General features: G+C 50.0%; 1 protein-coding gene across 5 annotated transcripts in view; it reads left to right on the plus strand.

Moving 5' to 3' along the window:
* Positions 1–25069, plus strand: part of LOC140731577 (transient receptor potential cation channel subfamily V member 3-like) — a 51622-nt gene that overhangs the window by 6645 nt on the left and 19908 nt on the right. For 3 of the 5 annotated variants that reach the window (XR_012099868.1, XM_073053108.1, XM_073053109.1), the window contains exons 2-9: positions 240–319; positions 13250–13374; positions 16348–16500; positions 18825–18965; positions 21140–21420; positions 21948–22124; positions 23393–23551; positions 24072–24164. Coding sequence is in view for 4 of the 5 variants with exons in the window: in XM_073053108.1 (XP_072909209.1) it covers positions 243–319; positions 13250–13374; positions 16348–16500; positions 18825–18965; positions 21140–21420; positions 21948–22124; positions 23393–23551; positions 24072–24164 (1206 nt within the window). In the remaining variant the exon portion in view is untranslated. The remainder of the gene's footprint in view (positions 1–239; positions 320–13249; positions 13375–16347; positions 16501–18824; positions 18966–21139; positions 21421–21947; positions 22125–23392; positions 23552–24071; positions 24165–25069) is intronic. The other 2 variants (XM_073053110.1, XM_073053111.1) reach the window with 2 other exon arrangements.

The raw sequence follows: 25069 nt of genomic DNA on the forward strand, positions 1-25069 counted from the left end.
CAGCCCGCAAGTGTCGCCATGCTTCAGGCACCGACATAGCGTGTCCACACCGTACTAACCCTGACCCGCACGCCGGGGGACCCAGAGGAAACCTATAGAGTCTCGGGGAGAGAGGACAGACGGCGACAGGAATTGAATCCTGATACCTACCTGTCGCTGTAAAGCGTTGCACCCACCACAGTGCTACCGTGGTCAGCTTTGGGTGACGTCGCTCTCTCTCTCTCTCTCTTCCTGCACAGACAATGGATTACAACCTCAATTTACTGATGCAGCCAGATGAACCGGATGGAAGCTCAGAAACGGAGAACGAGAAAACGAGGTCAGTACCTGAGCCGGCTTGTTCTAGTTCCTGGGTCCAAGTCCCCAGAAAGTCCTAGAGCACTACAGCACTTAAGCAGGCCCCCCTAGTCTGGGCTGAACTATTAATCAGCCTAGTCCCACTGACCTGGGCCTGGACCACAGCCCTCCACACCCCTCCCACCTAGACAATAGCCCTCCCCACCCCTCCCACCTGGACCACACCCCTCCCACCTGGACCACAGCCCTCCCCACCCCTCCCACCTGGACCACAGCCCTCCCACCTGGACCACAACCCTCCACACCCCTCCCACCTGGACCACACCCCTCCCACCTGGACCACACCCCCCCCACCTGGACCACAGCCCTCCACACCCCTCCCACCTAGACAATAGCCCTCCCCACCCCTCCCACCTGGACCACACCCCCTCCCACCTGGACCACACCCCTCCCACCTGGACCACAACCCTCCACACCCCTCCCACCTGGACCACACCCCTCCCACCTGGACCACAACCCTCCACACCCCTCCCACCTGGACCACACCCCTCCCACCTGGACCACAACCCTCCACACCCCTCCCACCTGGACCACACCCCTCCACACCCCTCCCACCTGGACCACACCCCTCCCACCTGGAACACAACCCTCCACACCCCTCCCACCTGGACCACACCCCTCCCACCTGGACCACAACCCTCCACACCCCTCCCACCTGGACCACACCCCTCCCACCTGGACCACAACCCTCCACACCCCTCCCACCTGGACCACACCCCTCCCACCTGGACCACAACCCTCCACACCCCTCCCACCTGGACCACACCCCTCCCACCTGGACCACAACCCTCCACACCCCTCCCACCTGGACCACACCCCTCCACACCCCTCCCACCTGGACCACACCCCTCCCACCTGGACTACAGCCCTCCACACCCCTCCCACCTGGACCACAGCCCTCCACACCCCCTCCCACCTGGACCACACCCCTCCCACCTGGACCACAACCCTCCACACCCCTCCCACCTGGACCACAGCCCTCCACACCCCTCCCACCTGGACCACAACCCTCCACACCCCTCCCATCTGGACCACACCCCTCCACACCCCTCCCACCTGGACCACACCCCTCCACACCCCTCCCACCTGGACCACACCCCTCCCACCTGGACCACAGCCCTCCGCACCCCTCCCATCTAAACTTGCCTTCCCACCTGGACAATAGCCCTCCCCACCCCTCCCACTTGGACCACACCCCTCCACACCCCTCCCACCTGGACCACAGCCCTCCGCACCCCTCCCACCTGGACCACACCCCTCCCACCTGGACCACAACCCTCCACACCCCTCCCACCTGGACCACACCCCTCCCACCTGGACCACAACCCTCCACACCCCTCCCACCTGGACCACACCCCTCCCACCTGGACCACAACCCTCCACACCCCTCCCACCTGGACCACAACCCTCCACACCCCTCCCACCTGGACCACACCCCTCCCACCTGGACCACAACCCTCCACACCCCTCCCACCTGGACCACACCCCTCCCACCTGGACCACAACCCTCCACACCCCTCCCACCTGGACCACACCCCTCCCACCTGGACCACAACCCTCCACACCCCTCCCACCTGGACCACACCCCTCCACACCCCTCCCACCTGGACCACACCCCTCCCACCTGGACCACAACCCTCCACACCCCTCCCACCTGGACCACACCCCTCCCACCTGGACCACAGCCCTCCACACCCCTCCCACCTGGACCACAACCCTCCACACCTCTCCCACCTGGACCACACCCCTCCCACCTGGACCACACCCCTCCCACCTGGACTACAGCCCTCCACACCCCTCCCACCTGGACCACACCCCTCCCACCTGGACCACACCCCTCCCACCTGGACTACAGCCCTCCACACCCCTCCCACCTGGACCACATCCCTCCCACCTGGACCACAGCCCTCCACACCCCTCCCATCCGAACTTCTCCTAAGTGTTGAAATCAAACCCACATCCACCACTTCCTCTGGCAGCTCCTTCCACATTCTCAGCATCCTCTGTGAGGAAATTCCCGCTCAGGTTCCCCTTAAACTTTTCCCCTTTCACCCTTAACTCATGACCTCTTGCTCTAGTCCCACCCAACCTAAGTGGAAAAACACACACAAAATGCCGGTGGAACACAGCAGGCCAGGCAGCATCTATAGGGAGAAATGCTGTCGACGTTTCGGGCCGAGACCCTTCGTCAGGACATTTTGTGTGTGTTGCTTGAATTTCCAGCATCTGCCGATTTCCTCGTGTTTCCTAGTGGAAAAAACTTGCTTGCATTTACCCTATCTATACCCCTCATCATTTTGTTTACATTTTACAAAGGAATCAAAAGGGGGATAGTTCCCCCTCAGATTCCCTTAAATATTTCACCTTTAACCCTTACCCCATGACCTCTAGTTCTAGCCTCAGTGGAAGAAGCCTCCCTTTGACCAGCAACTCAAAAATTTCAAAGTTCAAGTAAATTTATATGTCACCGTATACAACCCTGAGATTCATTTTCTCGTGGACGTACTCAACAAATCTGTAGAAAATAACCATAACAGAACCAATAAAAGACTGTCCAACCAGGGAGTTCAACCAGAGTGCAGAGGACAACAAACTATGCAAATACGAAAAGAGAATCAGAATCAGGTGTGTTGTGAAATATGTTAACTTAGCAGCAGCAGTTCAATGCAATTTATAGGCATCTGTTAGTCTCGTGAGACCATGGATTTGTGCCTTGGAAGGTTTCCAGGGTGCAGGCCTGGGCAGGGTTGTTTGGGAGACTGGCAATTGCCCATGCTGTAAGTCTCCCCTCTCCACGCCACCGATGTTGTCCAAAGGAAGGGCACTAGGACCCATGCAGCTTGGCACCGGTGACGTCACAGAGCAATGTGTTGTTAAGTGCCTTGCTCAAGGACACAACACGCTGCCTCAGCTGAGGCTCGAACTAGCGACCTTCAGATCACTAGACCGATGCCTTATCCACTAGGCCACGTGCCAACACAATGCAATATATGGTAATATAGAAAAAAAGTAAATCAATTACATTAAGTATATATATGTATATTGATAAGTTAAATTTAAAATAGTGCAAAAACAGAAATGATATTTTTTTAAAGAGTGAGGTAGTGTTCACTGGTTCAATGTCCAATTAGCAACTGAATGGCGGAGGAGAAAAAGCTGTTCCTGAATCGCTGAGAGTGTACCTTCAGGCTTCTGTACCTCCTACCTGACGGTGACAATGAGAACAGGGCATGTCCTCATACCTGGGTGATGGAGGTCCTTAATGATGGATGCTACCTTTCTGAGGAATCGCTCCTTGAAGATGTCTTGGATACTACGGAGGCCAGTAGCCAAGATGGAGCTGACTAATTTTACAACTTTCTGGAGCTTCTTTCAGTCCTGTCCATGAGCCCCCACCCCCTCCCTGTGTCAGAATGCTCTCCATGGTACATCTACAGATGTTCTTGAGTGTTTTAGTTGACAAACCAAATCTCCTCAAACTCCTAAGGAAGTACAGTCACTGTCTTGCCTTCTTTATAGCTGCATCGATATGTTGGGACCAGGTTAGATCCTCAGAGATCTTAACACCCGGAACTTGAAATTGCTCGCTCTCTCCACTTCTGATCCTTCTGAGGATTGGTATGTGTTCCTTCGTCTTACCCTTCCGGAAGTTCACAATCAGCTCTTTCGTCTTACTGACGTTGAATGCCAGGTTGTTGCTGTGCCACCACTCCACTAGTTGGTATATCTCGCTCCTGTATGCCCTCTCATCTCCATCTGAGATTCTATCAACAATGATCGTATCATCAGCAACTTTGAGTTGTTCCTGGCCACACATTTGTGAGTATAGAGAGTGTAGTGTAGTGGGCTAAGCACACATCTCTGAGGTGCACCAGTGTTGATTGTCATTGAGGAGGAGATGTTATCGTCAATCTGCACAGATTGTGATCTGATCTCTCGGTTAGTAAGTTGAGGATCCAATTGCAGAGGGAAGTACAGAGGCCCAGGCTCTGTAGCTTATCGTGTCATGGTCCGGTCCGTGAAGTCCACGTTCCGGTTCATGGTCCGGTCCGCAGACTCCGGACTCCGGGTCTTCTGGCTGTCCCTTGTTTCAGTTGGGCTTAATCACAGGCACCTGATTCTCATATTGGGGCTGGAATATAAGCGGCCCTGGGTTCGAGTGTGGGTGCTGGTTTGTCTTTGAGCTTCATGTCCTCATCCAGCCCAGGAGTCCCGCGTCCTGCTCCCCACGTCCAGTCCTGTTGCCTTGCCACGTCTTGCCCTCGCCTAGATCCGGAGTCCGAGCCCGAGTCAAGACCCAGGTTCCGGGTCCCTGTCCAGTCTCTGGCTCGGAGTCCTTATCCAGGTTCCAAGTTCCTTGTCCAGGTCCCACTTTCCCAGTCTAGTCCTAGCCCAGGCCCTGTCTCCTAGTCTCGTCCAGGGCCTGTGTCTTGTCCAGCGTCGTTTCTTCCCCTCTTCCCTTGCTTTCTGGACACATCGAGTCCTCTCCCTAGTACTCTGGTGTCTGTGCCTTGCATTTGGGTCCGTTCCCAACGCCACCCTATGACATATTGATCAGGACTGTGGGAATGATGGTGTTAAATGCTGAGCTATAGTCAACAAACAACATCCTGACATAGGGGTTTGTATTGTCCAGGTGAAGAGCCATTGAGATTGCATCTGCCATAGATCTATTGTGAAATAGTAATAATAAATAAATATCAAGAATGTGAGATGAAGAGTCCTTGAAAGTGAGTCCATAGGTTGTGGACACATTTTAATGATGGGGTTATTTTCTTTGCCTGGTGGTTGGGGGGTAATAACTGTTCCGGAACCTGATGGTTGGTGTGGGTCCTGAGGCTCCTGTACCACATTCTTGTTGGCAGCAGAGAGAAGAGAGCACGGCCTGGGTGGTGGGGGTCCCCGATGATGGACGCTGCTTTCCTGCGACAGCATTTCATGTGGATGTACTCAGTGATGGAGAGGGCTTTAACTGTGATCCACGACTTTTAGTCAGGCTTTCTATTCAAGGGCACAGGTGTTTCCACACCAGGCTACCATGCAGCCAATGATGCACTCTTCATTCCCGGGACGTAGGCAAAGCTAGTGTTTATCCTTCCTATAACGAGGCAGCAGAACCGAACACAATACTCCAAGTGTGGTCTAACCAGGGGTGTATAGAGCTGCAACACTACCTCGCAGTTCAAGTTCCTCCCCAACAATGATGAATACCAGTGGTCGACCCCGTCTGCCCTCTTCAGTTGTTCATGACCCTACGGTCGTCCGGTCTCGGACCACCAGCCGCACTGACCGGAATGCCCCAAGGGGCTGATGTTGGAGGGTTGGAGCCAGTGTCGTGGTTTCTTGAAATAACCAGGAGATGCAGAAGATTCTTCAAGAAGTTTAAGCCTTTATTTGCAAACAAAAGCTGAGACAATTCATGAGCGTGTCGCTAATTGTCCGTCGAGCCCTAGTTCACAGCACTCTTTATAGTAATTTCTTATCTTAGTCGCATTAGCATATACTTGTTCTAGTGCTTTGACTGGTCCCCATACCATCACACCACTCCACAATCCTGTCTACCACCGTTATCTCTACATTGCTTACTTTCACTGTTAGCTACATTCTCAAGGCATTGATGTGTTCAATGGTACAGAGACAATACAGGGATTTCATTCTGGCTGATAAGTTGGATACATAGATACCCATAGGGTCTCACACAGAGAAAGAAGACTAAGAGTCTGCGCACAAAAGCCCCAATAAAGTCCAGCACTTATTCCCAAATCTCAGGTTAAACTATAATTTTCTGCACCAAGACCTCAAAGTATTCCCTCCCTGTTACCCTGGGCTGCTGAGCCAAAAACCTGTCCCTTTGTACCTGAGACAGGGAAAAAAACTCAGAAGCCCTTACAATCTACTCCCACACTGTCGTTTTGCTCTTGTTCATCCTGCAGGTGTTGTAGGCTGTAACAATACATCTTCGGTGTTTCTTTCTCCACTAAGCTTGCTTCAGTAATTGCCACGAGCATCGGAAATTGTTTGGTTGCAGCACGCACTACAAGAGACTTGAGACAAGGAAGAAAACAGCACAGCACAAGCGCACAGCTCAACAATACAATACTGACAGTTATTGCCATCTTAGTCAGCCATGCTTCCCATCCTCCGAGTCTACTTTCTAACCAGTCAGATAACTGATGTCCGAACCCTGCATTCTGTTTAACTTCCTTTCTTAGACTTTTCAACTTATACATTGCCTTAGTAAACGATCCTTCTGGACTAGTGTCATTTGGTATAAAAGTACAGCACTGCTCTCCAAACATCACACAAACTCCTCCTTTTTCTGCCAACAGCCAGTCCAATGCTTGTCTATTCTGCCACGCCATTTTGCTAGTTGCATCTAACTGTTGTCCCAAGGTCTCCAATGCATCATCGGTGTAGTTGATGAATCTTTGCTGATTGTAATATATATAATTTATCCATACAACATTCTTAATAGTTCCTATCAAGGGTAGAAATGTTTTGAAGCCTGCAGCAATCTCATTCCTCCCCTTAAATTCGTTAGGTTTACCTCTCGGCTGTCCTATACTATCTATCCAGATCGTCGAGTCGGGTTCATATTTTCTCCTTTTCCGCAGTAGTGTCTGCTGTTCAGAGATATCAGTGTTGAAGTGTACTTCAGGGGATACTATAACTTCTTGAAGTAGCATAACACGTGTGCACGTACCTGCCCAATTGAGGGGAAGTGTGGATCTCAGACCCCCTACCTCACCACACAGCCACCAGGTGTCTGCTAGGGGATGATCTGGGTGTCCAATGCACCTTCGGGTGGAGGGGAACCTACTACGTGTCTTTCGCCTGGGGTTACATCCCACATCTGAGTGCAGCTACCTCTGAAATGACCCACTGGACGAGCACCTTTCCTCGTAAAACATTCATAGCTCAACTGATACTGCATTATAAGCTGTTCCAGTGTAGGTGTCTGTCTTCTTTCATTATCTTTCTCAAAGGTGTCACAATCTCAGCATATTCTCCTATCCAATCTGAACTGTACCCTGCCATTCCCAAAAACATCATCATCTGCCCTACTGTCTGGGGTTTTGGGGCCTTAGTTATTGCCTCAATCTGATCTGGTGCTATCGCCTTCACTCCCTTGGATATTACCCTGCCTAAGTATTCCACTTGCTGCGTGCAAAATTGCAGTGTCTTTTTGGATACTTTATGTCCTCCGTGCACCAGCTTCTCTAACAAAGTTATAGTGTCCTGCTCACACTGTTCATCGCTGTGGGAGCAAATCAACAGGTCATCCCCATACTGTAACAATGTACTTTCCAATGGTATGCCCTCTAGGTCTGCCTTCAACACCTGATTAAAAACCTGTGGTGAATGTTTAAACCCTTGCGGCATTCTGGTATAGGTATACTGAGCACCTCTGTAAGTAAATGCAAACAGATACTGACACTGGTCGGCTAGAGGAATGCTGAAGAAAGCCGAACACAAATCAATCACTGAAAAGTAACTCGCTTCTGGTGGAGCATTAGTCAAAAGCGTGTGTGGGTTGGAGACTACCGCTGGCCAGTCCTCTACCACATCATTTACCCGTCGCAAATCGTGCACCAATCTCCATTTAGATTTATCTGCTTTTAAGACCGGCAGCAATGGGGTATTGCATGGACTGTTTGTTCGTTTAAGCACTCCTATTTCAAGCAACCCCTGCACTGTCGATGCTATTCCCTCTTCTGCTTCTGGTCTTAGAGGGTATTGTGGTCTCCTGGGTGAAATTGCTCCCCTTTTCAGCCTTATTTCCACCGGACTAGCTGTTTTTATTTTCCCTACGTCCGTGTCATGCTGTGACCACAGAATAGACGGCAACTCATCTAACCTTCTATCTTTCTGCTGGCCTCTTTCCTTTCCCAGCAATGACATGTGTGGTTGGGGAGTTATTTCGACCTCTCTCACTGTCCCTACCATATCTACACTTACCATTATTTTAATGCAATTGTTGACTTCTGATATCCACACCTCTGGCGTGATTTTCCTCCACACTGTTACGGTTTCAGCACTCTTAACTAAGGGTCCTAAGTCTGTAGACTGATATCCCTTGTTTACCAACAATGTTATGTGGGGCGCAGCCTCCGGTATCCTGTACCATTGTTCTAAAAAGGTGTTCCACTTAACTTGTAAAGCTGCCCCTTGCTTTCCAATTATCACAGCCTCCCCTTCCAGGTGCTGTTGGGTACATGCCTCCAGGTGCCATCTCTCCTCTAACTCTCTGTTCTGAGTCTCGTCAAAAATCACTGTACAATATAGCTCAGATTTGGGCATTACAGCCCTGGGTAATATAGCCTGCACGCCCTTTTTCCATTTTTCCCAGGTTTCCTGAATCTGATCTGCGATGTCTCCTATCCAAAAGACATTAGCCTTCTTGTCTTCTCGCACTATCAATTGAGCCCCTGATCTTTCCACACTCAGCCCATTTCTGGTGCATTCTAATTTTAATTCCAGTTTCAATAAGGCATCTCTGCCTAACAAATTAATCGGAGTTCCTTTAGATACTAGCACCGGCAAAACAATTCCTTTATTTCCCATTCTCAACTGCACTGGAGCCATGCACTGTGTCAACTGCGTTTTCCCTGAGAACCCTACCGTCTTAATAAACTTTCCTGACATGGGAAGGTGAAGGGCATACTGTGGCTGTACACAAGTGTACGTGGCTCCAGTATCTATCATCATTGGTGTCAGTTGCCCTTCTAACATAACCTGAACCATAGGTTCCTCCTCTGCCTCCCTCGTTATCATTGGGTAATGTCCCTTCCCACTCGAGTTCTTGGGGGACCCCTAATACCTCGCATCGGGGTTCACAGGTCCACTTGGGCCTGTGGGGGCTGGTCCTTGGCTAAACTTTGGTTCCCTTCTTATCGGTTCCTGCTGGTGTGTGACAGGCCATGGTGTAAACAGACAATCTCTTCTCATGTGACCTGGCTGATTACATCCCCAGCAGAGTCTCTCTGCCTCTCTTTCCCCCTGTTTCCTCACTGGTCCCCTCTGCCCATAGCTCCTCTGTCCCCCTCCTTGGGACTTACAGTCCTGTCTGGGCTGTTTGAATTTAGTCTGTTCCTGATGGGGCATTTGTGGGAATGCTCCTCCAAAGATGTTGATTATTGGCATGGGGTTTTCCAGCCCTTGTCTTATAGTATGATCGGTTCCTCCATATAGCGGTGCTTCATCCAGTTCGATGGCTGTACTCGGACCGGTGGTTGCTGACAGCATTTTTTTGCTTTTCTCTTTTTCCTTCTTTTTGAGTTCTTCGAGCTGCATTTGTATTAACTTTCTTTGCACCTCTTCCTGCTGCTCAGCCAACCTTCGTTTGTCTTTCTGGTATTTCTCAACCACATGGACTACGTGGTTTCTAAATTCTTGTGGGGTCATTGACGTCAGCCCAACCACTTCCTCTAGTTTGGATTTTACTTGCGGAGGCATTGCATCCAAAATGCTATGTCGGAACAGTGTGGTGATAAATAAGCTATTCTCCACCTCTTGCTCAGTCTCCAGTCTCCACCTTTTCAACTGGTTTTCTACGTAGGCTGCTGGGTTTTCAGTGTCTCCCAGTGGATCCCCCTTTAAGGCTTTGGGGTCCACTTTGGGTGGATAAAGCTTCCTGAGGGCCTGCCATACCCTCTGCCTCACTCTGTCAAACCCGTCTCCATCAGTTCTCGGGTCATTCGAGTTTACTATGCCAGCCATTTCCATTAGTTCGTTAAATTTGGAGGTTCCCATCAACCTTATCAATAGTGCCTTCAAATCTCCCATAGCCAATAATCGTCACGCCGTTTCTTCTTCAAAGGCTCTAATCCATTTCCTTGCTCTTTCATGTAGATTGGGCAGAGTGTTTTTCAGCCCTTCTAGGTCTGCCTTCAACACCCTCCCCACAAATTCTCGCATCCTCTCTCTCTCCACTTAACTCTTGCTCCTCCAATGAGTCACCTTCTCTTCCTGTCCGTCTCTGTACACATGTGGCAGGGACTCCTCATGATCCTTACTCGTGCTTGATTCCCTTCTCTCTTGTGTTTCTCCAAGACTCTCATCTCCTATCTTTTTTCCACTTCCTCTTGAATGCCTCAGCTCTTCCTGCCCTGATGAGCCACTTTCTTTTCTAGTCTGTTCATTTCTATGGTATAACCGGTACTCCTCATACTCCTTTTCCTCTCTCAAGTATTTCATCTGTTCAATCTCTTCTTTCATTTCTCTCTTTGCCTGTTCCACCTTTATCCTTTCTGCCTGTATCTCCTTCCATATCACCGCTTTTTCCTTCTCGTATTGTCTTTTTTCCTCCTCATTATCCCAAACTTGTACTTCTCCCTGCATGTTTACTGTTCCCCTCAGCAGGGGGCACTGCTTAGGGGTTCCTTCCTCATTATAGGGAGGGGGCTTTTCTGTTTCTTTCACGTCCGGGTACGGAGCTGAAGCCAGCTTCTCACTGTACCTTCCTCTCTCTAACAGGCTGTTTCTCCAGCACCTTAGTGTCTTCCTCGCTTGTAATCAATATTCTACCTGTCCTCCTCAGCCTTTCTCCCTCCGTTCTGAAGAGTTTTAGCACTTCCATTTCTCGTTCTCTTTTTTGCTCTCTTTTCTTAGATTTATCTTTTAATTTGTAATTTTCAATTAGTGCCTCCATTTCTTCGCACAAGCTTACATCAAACGTTCCTTCTCTTGGCCATTTTGTGACCAGGTTTTTGGTTCTTTTTTCCAATTTTTCTGAAGCTTTTGTGATCTCATATTTATTTACCGGGATTTTTTTTTGCTCAGAATCTCTACTGCCATTCCTTTACCTGTCGTGTTGTTCTCTCTTTTTAAGGTATTTCAGGGATTCACAATTCGTTTACTGGATAATACTATTTACTCTAATTCTATGCCTAGTCTATTGTCTATCTACCAGCACTTTAAACTATATATCGGACTGTCCTTGTTTCCTATTCCGTTCTGCCCGTACAGACCTCTACCTAGAGCGGTATCCACAGAACTTTCTCTTTGCACCTCGTCTATTCAGACCCTTATCTCTTAAGGCGGTATCCACAAGGATTTTCTCTATTTTCCCTTTCCCTGCCCATTCAGACCTTCGTTTCATACGAAGCGGTATCCACAGGGATTTTCTCTATTTTCCTTTCCCTGCCCGTTCAGACCTTCATTTCATACGAAGCGGTATCCACAGGGATTTTCTCTATTTTCCTTTCCCTGCCCGTTCAGACCTTCATTTCATACGAAGCGGTATCCACAGGGATTTTCTCTATTTTCCTTTCCCTGCCCGTTCAGACCTTCATTTCATATGAAGCGGTATCCACAGGGATTTTCTCTATTTTCCTTTCCCTGCCCGTTCAGACCTTCATTTCATACGAAGCGGTATCCACAGGGATTTTCTCTATTTTCCTTTCCCTGCCCGTTCAGACCTTCATTTCATACGAAGCGGTATCCACAGGGATTTTCTCTATTTTCCTTTCCCTGCCCGTTCAGACCTTCATTTCATACGAAGCGGTATCCACAGGGATTTTCTCTATTTTCCTTTCCCTGCCCGTTCAGACCTTCATTTCATATGAAGCGGTATCCACAGGGATTTTCTCTATTTTCCTTTCCCTGCCCGTTCAGACCTTCATTTCATACGAAGCGGTATCCACAGGGATTTTCTCTATTTTCCTTTCCCTGCCCGTTCAGACCTTCATTTCATACGAAGCGGTATCCACAGGGATTTACCAACACCATGTGGAATTTTTCTTCACTTAACTTCTTATTAGCTTATTTGTACTTACCCTCACTGCAGTGTTCTTGATCAATCCTCCGAGCCTCCTGTTAACCCCCAATTCTGCCAGATTCTTTGGACCGGAGAGACCCTTCGGCAGTGGTTCCACACTTCTGAGACTCCAAGACCTCCCCAAAGCCAACAGAATTCTTAGTCCAAATTGTCGCAAAAAGCGCTTACCTTTTGTTTGGGTGCACCCTTAATTCTGTTAGCCTTGTGGGGGTCCCTAGAGGACTGGGAAGCGTCCCCAATCTGTCGTTTCCTTTCCGCGGGTCTCTTTCCGGTCCTGCCGCGGTCGCCAATTTTTGTCGTGGTTTCTTGAAATAACCAGGAGACGCAGAAGATTCTTCGAGAAGTTTAAGCCTTTATTTGCAAACAAAAGCTGAGACAATCAATGAGCGTGTCGCTAATTGTCTGCCGAGCCCTAGTTCACAGCACTCTTTATAGTAATTTCTTATCTTAGTCGCATTGGCATATACTTGTTCTAGTCCCTTGACTGGTCCCCATACCATCACACCACTCCACAATCCTGTCTACCACCGTTATCTCTACATTGCTTACTTTCATTGTTAGCTACATTCTCAAGGCATTGATGTGTTCAATAGTACAGAGACAATACAGAGATTACATTCTCCTACTAAATTGGATACATACATAGCAAATAGCAAACACAAAGCTGGCTACATAGTTTTGGTTACACAGCAAACAATGCAACTTTATTCTCCAATACCAGCTCTGGTCCTGGATGTGCGGACGAGTGGAATGAGTCTCTGAGCTGACGACCTCATGGAGATTTCAAAGATAAAGAGATTTAAGCATGAGTTTTGGTTGTCACACGTACATAGAAAAACACAGTGAAATGTGTTGTTTGGGTGAATGGTCAACGCAATCCGAGGATGTGCTGGAGGCGGCTCACAAGTGTCAACACACTTTCAACAGCAGCGTAGGGTGCCGTCAAATTACCAACCCTAACCCGTAGAGGGAGGAAACCGGAGCACCCGGAGGAAACCCACGTGGTCACGGGCAGAACGCACAAACTCCGTACAGACAGCGGGAACTGAACCGCGAGCGGTGTTTGCTGGCGCAGTAGAGTGTTGTGCTAACCACTACGCTACTGTTTTGCAGGTTGAAGCATAATCTGGGAGGGAAGCTGTCATGTTCCGTCGCAGAGGGGAACATGGAGGATTTCAGCAAGGTCCTACGTATCATTCACATCACCAGGATGAAACTGACCGAGCCCTGGTTCTCGGGTAGGGTCCTGCCTCGCAGTTCTACCGCCTCGTGTTCATCACCCACCCTGGTCACACGTGGACTGAAGGGCCAGTTAGCAGTCGACACTGGTGGTCTGGAGTCACATAGATTCCAAACTGCAAAAGGACAGCAGGCCTGATGAAACTTTTTTAAATTACAATAGGCGTAGATAGAGTAACAAACTCACTTCCCCCAGATGGAAACACCCAACATCAGAGGGCATACTTTTAAGGCTGGCGGGGTAGAGAAACGTTCAAAAGTGATGTAAGGGACATGTTTGTTACATAGAGAGTAGTGGGTGGCTGCAATGGGTTACTGGGTTAGTGGATGAAGTAGATATTCTGGAGGTTGAGTACCAGCGCTGGGACCAGGTACTGGGACGAGGTTGGACATTGAGGGATATTGGACTGGGGTCGGGTACTGGGACGAGGTTGGGTATTGAGGGATATTGGACTGGGGTCGGGTACTGGGACGAGGTTGGACATTGAGGGATATTGGACTGGGGTCGGGTACTGGGATGAGGTTGGGTATTGAGGGATATTGGACTGGGGTCGGGTACTGGGATGAGGTTGGGTATTGAGGGATATTGGACTGGGGTCGGGTACTGGGACGAGGTTGGGTATTGAGGGATATTGGACTGGGGTCGGGTACTGGGATGAGGTTGGGTATTGAGGGATATTGGACTGGGGTTGGGATATTGGACTGGGGTTGGGTACTGGGATGAGGTTGGGTATTGAGGGATATTGGACTGGGGTTGGGTACTGGGATGAGGTTGGGTATTGAGGGATATTGGACTGGGGTTGGGATATTGGACTGGGGTTGGGTACTGGGATGAGGTTGGGTATTGAGGGATATTGGACTGGGGTTGAGTACTGGGATGAGGTTGGACATTGAGGGATATTGGACTGGGGTCGGGTACTGGGATGAGGTTTGGTATTGAGGGATATTGGACTGGGGTCGGGTACTGGGATGAGGTTTGGTATTGAGGGATATTGGACTGGGACCAGGTACTGGGACGAGGTTGGGTATTGAGGGATATTGGACTGGGTTGGGTACTGGGATGAGGTTGGACATTGAGGGATATTGGACTGGGGTCGGGTACTGGGATGAGGTTTGGTATTGAGGGATATTGGACTGGGACCAGGTACTGGGACGAGGTTGGGTATTGAGGGATATTGGGCTGGGGTTGGGTACTGGGATGAGGTTGGGTATTGAGGGATATTGGACTGGGGTTGGGTACTGGGACGAGGTTGGGTATTGAGGGATATTGGACTGGGGTCAGGTACTGGGATGAGGTTGGGTATTGAGGGATATTGGACTGGGGTTGGATACTGGGACGAGGTTGGGTATTGAGGGATATTGGACTGGGGTTGGGTACTGGGACGAGGTTGGGTATTGAGGGATATTGGACTGGGGTCGGGTACTGGGACGAGGTTGGGTATTGAGGGATATTGGACGGGTTGGGTACTGGGATGAGGTTGGGTATTGAGGGATATTGGGCTGAGGTTGGGTACTGGGATGAGGTTGGGTATTGAGGGATATTGGACGGGTCGGGTACTGGGATGAGGTTGGTTATAGAGGGATATTGGACTGGGGTTGGGTACTGGGACAAGGTTGGGTATTGAGGGATATTGGACTGGGTTGGGTACTGGGACAAGGTTGGCTATTGAGGGATATTGGATTGGGGTTGGGTACTGGGATGAGGTTGGGTATTGAGGGATATTGGACTGGGGTTTGGGTACTGGGACAAGGTTGGGTATTGAGGGATATTGGACTGGGGTTGGGATATTGGACTGGGGTTGGGTACTGGGATGAGGTTGGACATTGAGGGATATTGGACTGGGGTTGGGTACTGGGACGAGGTTGGGTATTGAGGGATATTGGACTGGGGTTGGGTACTGGGACGAGGTTGGGTATTGAGGGATATTGGACTGGGTTGGGTACTGGGATGAGGTTGGGCATTGAGGGATATTGGACTGGGTTGGGTACTGAAATGAGGTTGGGCACTGAAGGATATTGGACTGGGGTTGGGTACTGGGACGAGGTTGGGTATTGAGGGATATTGGACTGGGGTTGGGATATTGGACTGGGGTTGGGTACTGGGATGAGGTTGGACATTGAGGGATATTGGACTGGGGTCAGGTACTGGGATGAGGTTGGGTATTGAGGGATATTGGACTGGGGTTGGGTACTGGGACGAGGTTGGGCATTGAGGGATATTGGACTGGGGTTGGGTACTGGGACGAGGTTGGGTATTGAGGGATATTGGACGGGTTGGGTACTGGGATGAGGTTGGGTATTGAGGGATATTGGGCTGAGGTTGGGTATTGAGGGATATTGGACTGGGGTCGGGTACTGGGATGAGGTTGGTTATAGAGGGATATTGGACTGGGGTTGGGTACTGGGACAAGGTTGGGTATTGAGGGATATTGGACTGGGTTGGGTACTGGGACAAGGTTGGCTATTGAGGGATATTGGATTGGGGTTGGGTACTGGGATGAGGTTGGGTATTGAGGGATATTGGACTGGGGTTTGGGTACTGGGACGAGGTTGGGTATTGAGGGATATTGGACTGGGGTTGGGATATTGGACTGGGGTTGGGTACTGGGATGAGGTTGGACATTGAGGGATATTGGACTGGGGTTGGGTACTGGGACGAGGTTGGGTATTGAGGGATATTGGACTGGGGTTGGGTACTGGGACGAGGTTGGGTATTGAGGGATATTGGACTGGGTTGGGTACTGGGATGAGGTTGGGCATTGAGGGATATTGGACTGGGTTGGGTACTGAAATGAGGTTGGGCACTGAAGGATATTGGACTGGGGTTGGGTCCTGGGATGAGGTTGGGTATTGAGGGATATTGTGTGTCAGGGAGGTGGTGGAGGAGAAGGAGCCGGGGAGGAAGGAATGTTAAAGGGAGAGGTGAGAGGAAGGAATTAAAACTCTGGCCAAAACCTGTGGTCCTTCTACAGACTATAAAACTGGGAAGACTTGCCTGATGAAAGCTTTGCTGAATCTGAACAGCAACACACAGGGAATAGTGCAACGGCTGATAGAGACGGCAGAGAAGAACAATTGTTTAAATCAGCTGATTAATGCTGAATATACTGACAAAGATTACAAAGGTGAGTTAATACGATACCTCTGATCTCAGTCAGACTGGGGATGGATGGTTGGACAAAGCAGGGGACAGGTGTACAGGAGGAGGGAGATTGTGTCGGGCTCCTCAAACTGCCTGTCACCCTGTGCGCTCTCTGAGCCGCACGAAGCAAAACTCTGGACAGATGAAATAAAAGCAGAAGGTGCTGGAAATGTTCAGAGAGACAGGCAGCATCTATATAGAGAGAAAGAGCTAAAGTTTCAGTTTGAGTCCTTTCAGTTTACGGTCTATTGTAACTTGATAGGGTGTTTAAGGAGTCATGTAATGTGTTGTCCTTCATTATTCAGGGGACTGAGTTCAAGAGCCAGGTTGAACTCGTAGAGGTAACAGGTTGAGGCTCTTGGTCAGACCACGCTGGAATATTGTGTTCTGTTCTGGTTGCCTCATTATAGGAAAGATGTGGAAGTTTTAGAGAGGAGATTTGCCAGGATGATGCCTGGATTAGAGGGCATATTTTATGGGGATAAGTTGAGCAAGCCGGGGCTTTTCTCTTTGGAGAGGAGGAAGATGAGAGGTGACTTGACAGAGGTGTACAAGATGATAAGAGGGGTAGAGTGAGAGAACAGCCAGAGACTTTTTCCCAGAGTGGTAGTAGCTAATACCTAGGGCATCCGTTAGTCTCACGAGACCATGGATTTGCGCCTGGAATGATTTCCAGGGTGCAGGCCTGGGAAAGGTTGTGTGGAAGACCATGCTGCAAGTCTCCCCTCTCCACACCACCGACGTTGTCCAAGGGAAGGGCAAGGGCTGATACAGCTTGTCACCGGTGTCGTCGCAGGAGTTGCCAGAATAAGGTTGAAGGAAACGTTGGACTGCCTTAGGGACTCCAGGGGGCATAATTTTAAGGTGAGTGGGGAGGGGATGTCAGAGATAGGTTTTTTTACACAGAAAGTGGTGGGTGTGTGGATCACACAGCCAGGGGTGATGGTAGAGATATTCTGGCATCTTCCCTCCTCCTTTGGAAAGGAGTCTCAGCCCAAAGCGTCGACTATTTGTTCATCTCCATAGATGCTGCCTGACCCGCTGTGTTCCTCCAGCAGTTTGTGTGTGTCAGTGGTTGAGGCAGATACACTAGGGACTTTTAAGAGTCTCTCTGTACCTTAGTACACATGCCAATAAGAAACCACTGTATCAGTTTAGTCTGGTCTTACCTCAATGAACACATTTCTTCAGAATCAGACTTAATGTCACTGGCAACTGTGAAATTTCAATTCACTTTCAAATCTCTTACTATCTTTTCTTTCATTTAGCCCTGATGAAATGTCGACAGAGCTTCTCCCTACAGAGAAGCTGCCTGGCCTGATGCGCTCCAACAGCATTTCGTGTGTGTTGTGTGAAATTTGCTGGTTTGAGGCAGCAGTACAATTTTGCAGTGCATAATTTAAAACTCTTCAAATTACAATTACATAATATTTTAAATAAAGAAGTTCGAAAAGGGAGCAAAAAATGTAGTGAGGTAGTGTTCATGGGTTCAGGAACTGTTTCCGAAATCTGATGGTGAAGGGGAAGAAGCTGTTCCTGAATCATTGTGTGTGTGACTTCAGGCTCCTGTACCCTCTCCCTGATGGCAGAAATGAGAAGAGGGCCAGTCCTGGGTGGCGGGCGCTGCTTTTTCGAGGGATCTTTTCCCATGCTCCATGCTTTTCCTACCTGTCACCTCGTGGGATTTGTGGGACAGGACCCCCCCCCCTCTCCCACAATCACTTATTGTTACAGTTGATGTTGACACTCATCCCGCTTCCTGCGTTTGTATGAAATCAGTTTCATCAGCTTTGCTGACGGTTTCCACACTTCTCCCGCTTTCACAAGCCGTGAAACTGACTCTTACCGTCCAGAGTGTTCTTTAATATCATTTCCAGTTTACCAGTGCAGAGAACAAAATATCTGTTACTCCAGATCGGAGGCAGCCAAAAAAACACAAGCAATATAAACACATAAAAGATCTTATCTACACAGACTGATTGTATATCCATGAAGTGATACTAGGGACAGGAGTGTCTGTACATAAGATGGTGGAGGGGTGACTAGTGGGTGGAGGTGTTGATCAACCTACCCCCGTGGTAGGTAAACCTCAGCCTTGAGGTTAGTGGGTAAGAGGGCTTGGATGTGGTGGAAGAGGCTCTGGGAGCGTTTCACGTGGCTAGTACGTTTGGGTGGGAAGGGGAGTTAACCGGAGGGGGGGGGGGGGGGTTGTCAGGGGAGGGATTCTACAGACAAAAAGCTGTGTGCGAGTTTTGGCGACAAGGTGGGTTCGAGAGTAGCGACATTTGTTTCCGTTCTGCCCCCGAGGTCAAACAGCCCTGCACATCGCCATCGAGCGGCGCTGCCCTGACATAGTGCGCCTCCTGCTGGAGAAAGGGGCCGACGTGAATGCGCGGGCCACGGGGAAATTCTTCAAGCTGAGCAAGCAGCGGCAAGGATTTTATTTTGGTGAGTCCCTCCTGGTCAACGGTGGTCCCGATCCTTGTGGTGAAGCCAGCACTTGCTTCCCTTCCCTTCCCTTACTCCTTCAGGTGTACTGGAGATGGGATGTTACGTTGAAACTGTACAAGGTGTTCATGAGGCCAAATTTGGAGTATTGTGTACAGTTCTGTCACCTACACGCAGAAAATATGTAAATAAAACAGAAAGAGTGGGGAGAAAATTGACAAGGACGTTGCCAGGATTCGAGGATCTGAGTTATAGGGAAAGATTGAATCCGTTAGGACTTTATTCCCTCGAGCGGAGAAGATTGAGGGAAGATTTGATACAAAATTGTGAGGTTAAAGGGAAATATTTTTCACCAGAGAATTCATCTGTGGGATTCGGTGGGAACCAGAGTAGCTGGGGGTTGGGCAGCGTTGGGAGAGATTGTGTGGCCGCCTCACAAACGGTTCTGCAGCTCGGGATCAAACCTGGTCCACTACCGGCTGCCTGTTTGACAGGATTGGGGCAAGCTGGTGGAAGAGCCCGGGAAAAGGACTGGGCCTGAAAACTGGGGGCAGATCCTTCGCTTGGGGCTGATGGAAGGAACCAGGGAAGCGGGAACGATGAATGATCGTCAACCCCGGTCACGCTGGAAGTTTTGCAAGTTTATTTTGTTCGAGGTACCGCATGGTAACAGGCCCTTCCAGCCTAAAGAGCCCATTCGCTCATTGCGTGCCGTGTTAATGACGTGGCGATCATGGTCTTTCCATGTCCATTATTGCTCTTGCTAAATTTTTCTACAGAAGTGGTTTGCCATTGCGTTCAGGGCAGTGTCTTTACATTTCGGGCGGGTCACCCACTAACAACACTCTTCAGAGATTGTCTGCCTGGCGTCAGTGGTCAATAAGTGTGAGGTTATCCACTTTGGGAGTAAGAACAGGAAGGCAGATTATTATCTGAACGGTGTAGAGTTAGGTAAGGGAGAAATACAAAGAGATCTAGGAGTCCTTGTTCATCAGTCACTGAAGGTGAATGAGCAAGTGCAGCAGGCAGTGAAGAAGGCTAATGGAATGTTGGCCTTTATTACAAAGGGAATTGAGTACAAGAGCAAGGAAATCCTCTTGCATTTGTACAGGGCCCTGGTGAGACCACACCTGGAGTATTGTGTACAGTTTCGGTCTCCAGGGTTAAGGAAGGACATCCTGGCTGTAGAGGAAGTGCAGCGTAGATTCACGAGGTTAATTCCTGGGATGTCTGGACTGTCTTACGCAGAGAGGTTAGAGAGACTGGGCTTGTACACGCTGGAATTAAGGAGATTGAGAGGGGATCTGATTGCAACATATAAGATTATTAAGGGATTGGACAAGATAGAGGCAGGAAATATGTTCCAGATGCTGGGAGAGTCCGGTACCAGAGGGCATGGTTTGAGAATAAGGGGTAGGTCATTTAGGACAGAGTTAAGGAAAAACTTCTTCTCCCAGAGAGCTGTGGGGGTCTGGAATGCACTGCCTCGGAAGGTAGTGGAGGCCAATTCTCTGGATGCTTTCAAGAAGGAGCTAGATAGGTATCTTATGGATAGGGGAATCAAGGGATATGGGGACAAGGCAAGAACTGGGTATTGATAGGAATTGATCAGCCATGATCTCAAAATGGCGGTGCAGGCTCAAAGGGCCGAATGGTCTACTTCTGCACCTATTGTCTATTGTCTATAACCAGGACTTGTGATCTGCACCAGCTGTTCATACGACCATCCACCTCCTGCCCCCATGGCTTCATGTGACCCTGATCGGGGGGCTAAGCAGATGCAACACCTGCCCTAGGGTGACCCACAGGCTAGTGAAGGGGAGGAGAACCTTACTCCTCCTTTGGTAGACAACGTATCTCCACTCTGCCTCTCAATGAGCTCTCACCGCCCCTAACTACACCCATGTGAGCAATTACCCTGCACTCCCGGAGGAAACCAGAGCACCCGGAGGAAACCCATGCGGAGAATGTACAGACTCCTTACAGACAGCGGCAGGAGTCGAACCCCAATCACTGGCGCTGTAAGGGTGTTACAACAGACAATTATGGGTTCGGTGGGATGCAGAAACCCTGTGGGGGTGGGGGAGAGGGCTGAGGTCTGGGTTGGGGGTTGGTCAGTCGGCCAGGTTTGGAGCTGTCACTGTTTCTCACTGTCACAACCCCCCACCCCCCAGGTGAACTTCCGCTCGCCCTGGCTGCGTGCACCAACCAGCCTGAAACCGTGTCCCTCCTCATGGCTGACCAAAGGACCAGGGTCGGGGAGCAGGACTCCGAGGGTAACACGGTTCTCCACGCTCTGGTCACGGTGGCTGACGACACGGAGGACAACACCAAGTTCGTGACAGAAATGTACAACAAGATCTTGGTCGGAAACAAAGGCGGCAACTTGGAGGAAGTCCGCAACAGGAAAGGGCTGACTCCCCTGCAGCTTGCTGCCAAACTCGGCAAGTTTGAGGCAAGGATTCGCCGTAACGGCAGAGGGCTGGTGCTGGGGAGTTCATTTATGGAACTGGGATAAGGAGATGGGTACAAATAACTTTGGGGTCGCAAGTGAACTAGAGTCATCAATGTCTCTCAGACACCCTTACCAAATCTGTGTGTGTGTGTGTGTCTCACTCTCTTTCTCTTCCCCTTCCCCCTCCCTTCTCGCCCTCCCCCTCCCCTCCCGCTCCACTACACTCAGATGTGGACTGACTGGACACCCAAGTTCCTTCCAGCCGAGGTTGACGCACCGAATGAGGAGTTTCTCTGTAGCGACCCGAGGCTGCCCTCTGCTGGGGATCGGGTGCAGTGTCGGAAGGTGCCGGCTCGTCACCGGGGGCTGCTGCGGGAATCTAACGACACAGTGCAACCACCCCCCCCCCCCCACCCCAGCAGTCCACAGTTTACACCGTGCACCCCCCCCCCAGTATCAGTACAGTGCTCCCTCTGCACCACCCAGACGACCTTCCCTGAAAATAACCGATTTTCCAACTTTTGCAGATATTTCGAAATATTCTCAATCGAGAGATAAAAGACAAGAAATACAGGAAGCTCTCCCGGAAAGTCACGGACTGGGCTTACGGACCGGTTGCCTCGTCGCTGTATGACATCACGGGAGTGGATACCACGGAGAAGAAATCTGTTCTGCAGATCGTGGTGTTCAACACCAAAATCCAGGCAAGCTCGCTTCAGCGTGTCCGACTGCCCCCTAGCGGTCAGAGCGACGTTTTACAGGACTGCCCGTGAGATCGGGGTTCAGCTCCCCCTACTGTCCGGGAGGAGTTTGTGCGTCCTCCACATGACCACATGGGTTTCCACCGGGTGCTCCAGTTTCCTCCCAAAGACATATGGGTTAGGGTTAGTGAGTTGTGGGTACGCTACGTTGGAACCTGAAGAGCGCAATACTTGTGGGCTGCCCACCACAATCCTCGCCAATTTGATTTGATGCAAATGATGCATTTCACAGTGTCTGTCTTTCCATCTTAAATATTGCCAATGTACCTGGTACCTTCCCCCCTCCACTGAGCACATTTACAGGGAGCGCTGCCACAGGAAAGCAGCATCCATCATCAAAGACCCCCGCCACCCAGGCCACGCTGTCTTCTCACTGCGGCCATCGGAAAGCAGGTACAGGAGCCTTAGGTCCCACACCACCAGGCTGAGGAACAGTTATTACCCCTCAACCATCAGGTTCCTGAACCAGTGTGGATAACTTCACTCACCTCATCACTGAACTGACTCCACAACCTGCAAACCCAGTCTGAAGGATTCTACAACTCCTGTTTTGTATTTGCATAACCCTTCTTCTGCACGTTGGTTGTTTGGCAGAATTGCTTATGTATAGTTTTTCATAAATTTATTTTTCTGTGAATGTCTGAAAGAAAATGAATCTCTATATGATAACAGACTTTGACAATAAATTTACGTTGATCTTGACTTTGAAGAAGGCATGTCCTGGACGGTGAGGGTCTTTCATGCTGGACGCCACCTCCCTGAGGCCTCGCTGGTTGAAGATGACCTTGCCCGGGGAGACTGGAGCACGTCAGGGAGCAATCTGAGTCTACAGTCCTCTGCAGCTTTTTCCATTCCTGCGTACTGGGGCCTCTGTACTAGACGGTGATGTGACCTGTCAGATTCCTCTCCAGTGCACATCTGTAGAAATTTGCCAGAGTCTTTGGTGACATACCAGATCTCCTCAAACTCCAAATGCATCCAGGACGAACCTTCAGAGCTGTTGGCACCCAGGAACTTGAATCCATTCGACCAACGACAAACGATGGCCAACCCAAAATGTTGACTGTGGTTCTTTTGCCCCAGATGCAGTCTGGCTGGCTGAGCGTTTCCAGTATTTTCTGTTTTCATTCACCTTGATAGTGCCCTGACTTTGACATCTTCATTTCCAGGCCCAGATGATCTTAACAATTTCTTTCTTGTCCCTTTGCCAGAACCGTCATCTGCTGCTTTCGGTGGAACCTCTGAACACTCTCCTTCAACAGAAGTGGGAGAAATTTGCAGGTTACATGTTCACTGCCAGCTGCCTGCTCTATGTGCTCTACATAACCATGTTCACCACCATTTACTATGACCGTTCACATGAGTATGAGGTAAGAGGTTCCTCTAAACAACAGAATCCTGCCTTTCATAGAAGCTCACACCGATTTAGTGACATCGGAGTGCTTCTTCCTTTCCATTTCCCATTCCACTCCTCCCCTGAAACTCACTTTCCTCTCCTCCTTCCCTTTCTCCCATGGTCCACTTTCCTCTCCTATCAGATTCCTTCTTCTTCAGCCCTTTATCTTTCCCACCCATCACCTCCCAGCTTCTCACTTCGTCAACCCTCTCTTACCCACCCACTTTCCCCTCTCGCCTTACCACCTGTCAACTGGTCCTCTTTCCCCTCGTCCACCTTCTCCCCCCACCCCCACTTTCCTTCCCAGTCCTGATGAAGCATCTGATCCCGAAACGCTGACGTTTTATTCCTCTCCATAGCTGCAGCCCGGCCTGCCGAGCTCCTCCAGCATTTTGTCTGCATGTGACTCTGTAAAGTTATGCATTATCAGTTAAAATGAAAGTTATTGGAATCTCCCAGCCGAGCAGCATTTTACAGCAAATGTGTAATTTCAGTTTCCCTTTCAGTTAAACACCACAACTCCTTTGTGGCAGTTCAATGGACGGATCTTCATTCTACTGTGGGCTGTTCTTTTGTTGGTCATAGAGGTAAGTAATAATGGTTTAATTTGGGTTGCTCTACACAGCAGGCAGGTGTGACGGATTACTGGGAAGATACTCTTTTGATGCTGCATCCAAAAGTGAGAGAGTCTCACTGCACAGGGACAGGAGATTGGCGTGATCTCACAGGGCATCCTCTGCTGGCCACTGCTCTGGTCCTACTAACTGAGCTAGGGTTTGCTACCGAATGAGGAGGTGCGAATGGTGTTGAGTGAATTGAAGGTGGAACAGTAGATCACAGGGTCGATGTCTCCTTGAGCCGATCGCGCACGCCCCCGATCGCTGATGATGGTGGCAATGCCGTCCGTCCGTCTCGAAGGACAATGCAGTGTGGCGCTGCAGTGACCACTCAAGGGCACAGGCCCGGGCGGAAGGTATGGAGACGCCGGGGTGTCCAGTCACCAAGGCCCCCCCCCACTCGGCCTCACCGGTGTGGTCCAAAGGAGAGCTTATGAGGCAACACGTTTGGCACCAGCTTGGCTGCAGGAGGGGCGTTCAGTGATGTCCTGCCCCTCAGGGCTCCACTCTGGGTCCACTACGTAGCCTCCATCTCTCCCGAGGCTGCCCACAAGGCAGTGGGACTATTTACCCATCGCTGGGGAAATCACATCACCAGAGTTTAGAAAAACCATAACCACTTTGCATGAAAGTGGACTTTTCTCATTCTAATTGTATTTGTTCCTGTAAATCCAGGAAATATGTTCCAGATGCTGGGAGAGTCCAGTAGCAGAGGGCATGGTTTGAGAATAAGGGGTAGGTCATTTAGGACAGAGTTAAGGAAAAACTTCTTCTCCCAGAGAGTTGTGGGGGTGTGGAATGCACTGCCTCGGAAGGCAGTGGAGGCCAATTCTCTGGATGCTTTCAAGAAGGAGCTAGATAGGTATCTTATGGAT

The sequence above is a fragment of the Hemitrygon akajei genome, chromosome 8, assembly GCF_048418815.1.
Source record: "Hemitrygon akajei chromosome 8, sHemAka1.3, whole genome shotgun sequence".
NCBI classification, from domain to species: domain Eukaryota; kingdom Metazoa; phylum Chordata; class Chondrichthyes; order Myliobatiformes; family Dasyatidae; genus Hemitrygon; species Hemitrygon akajei.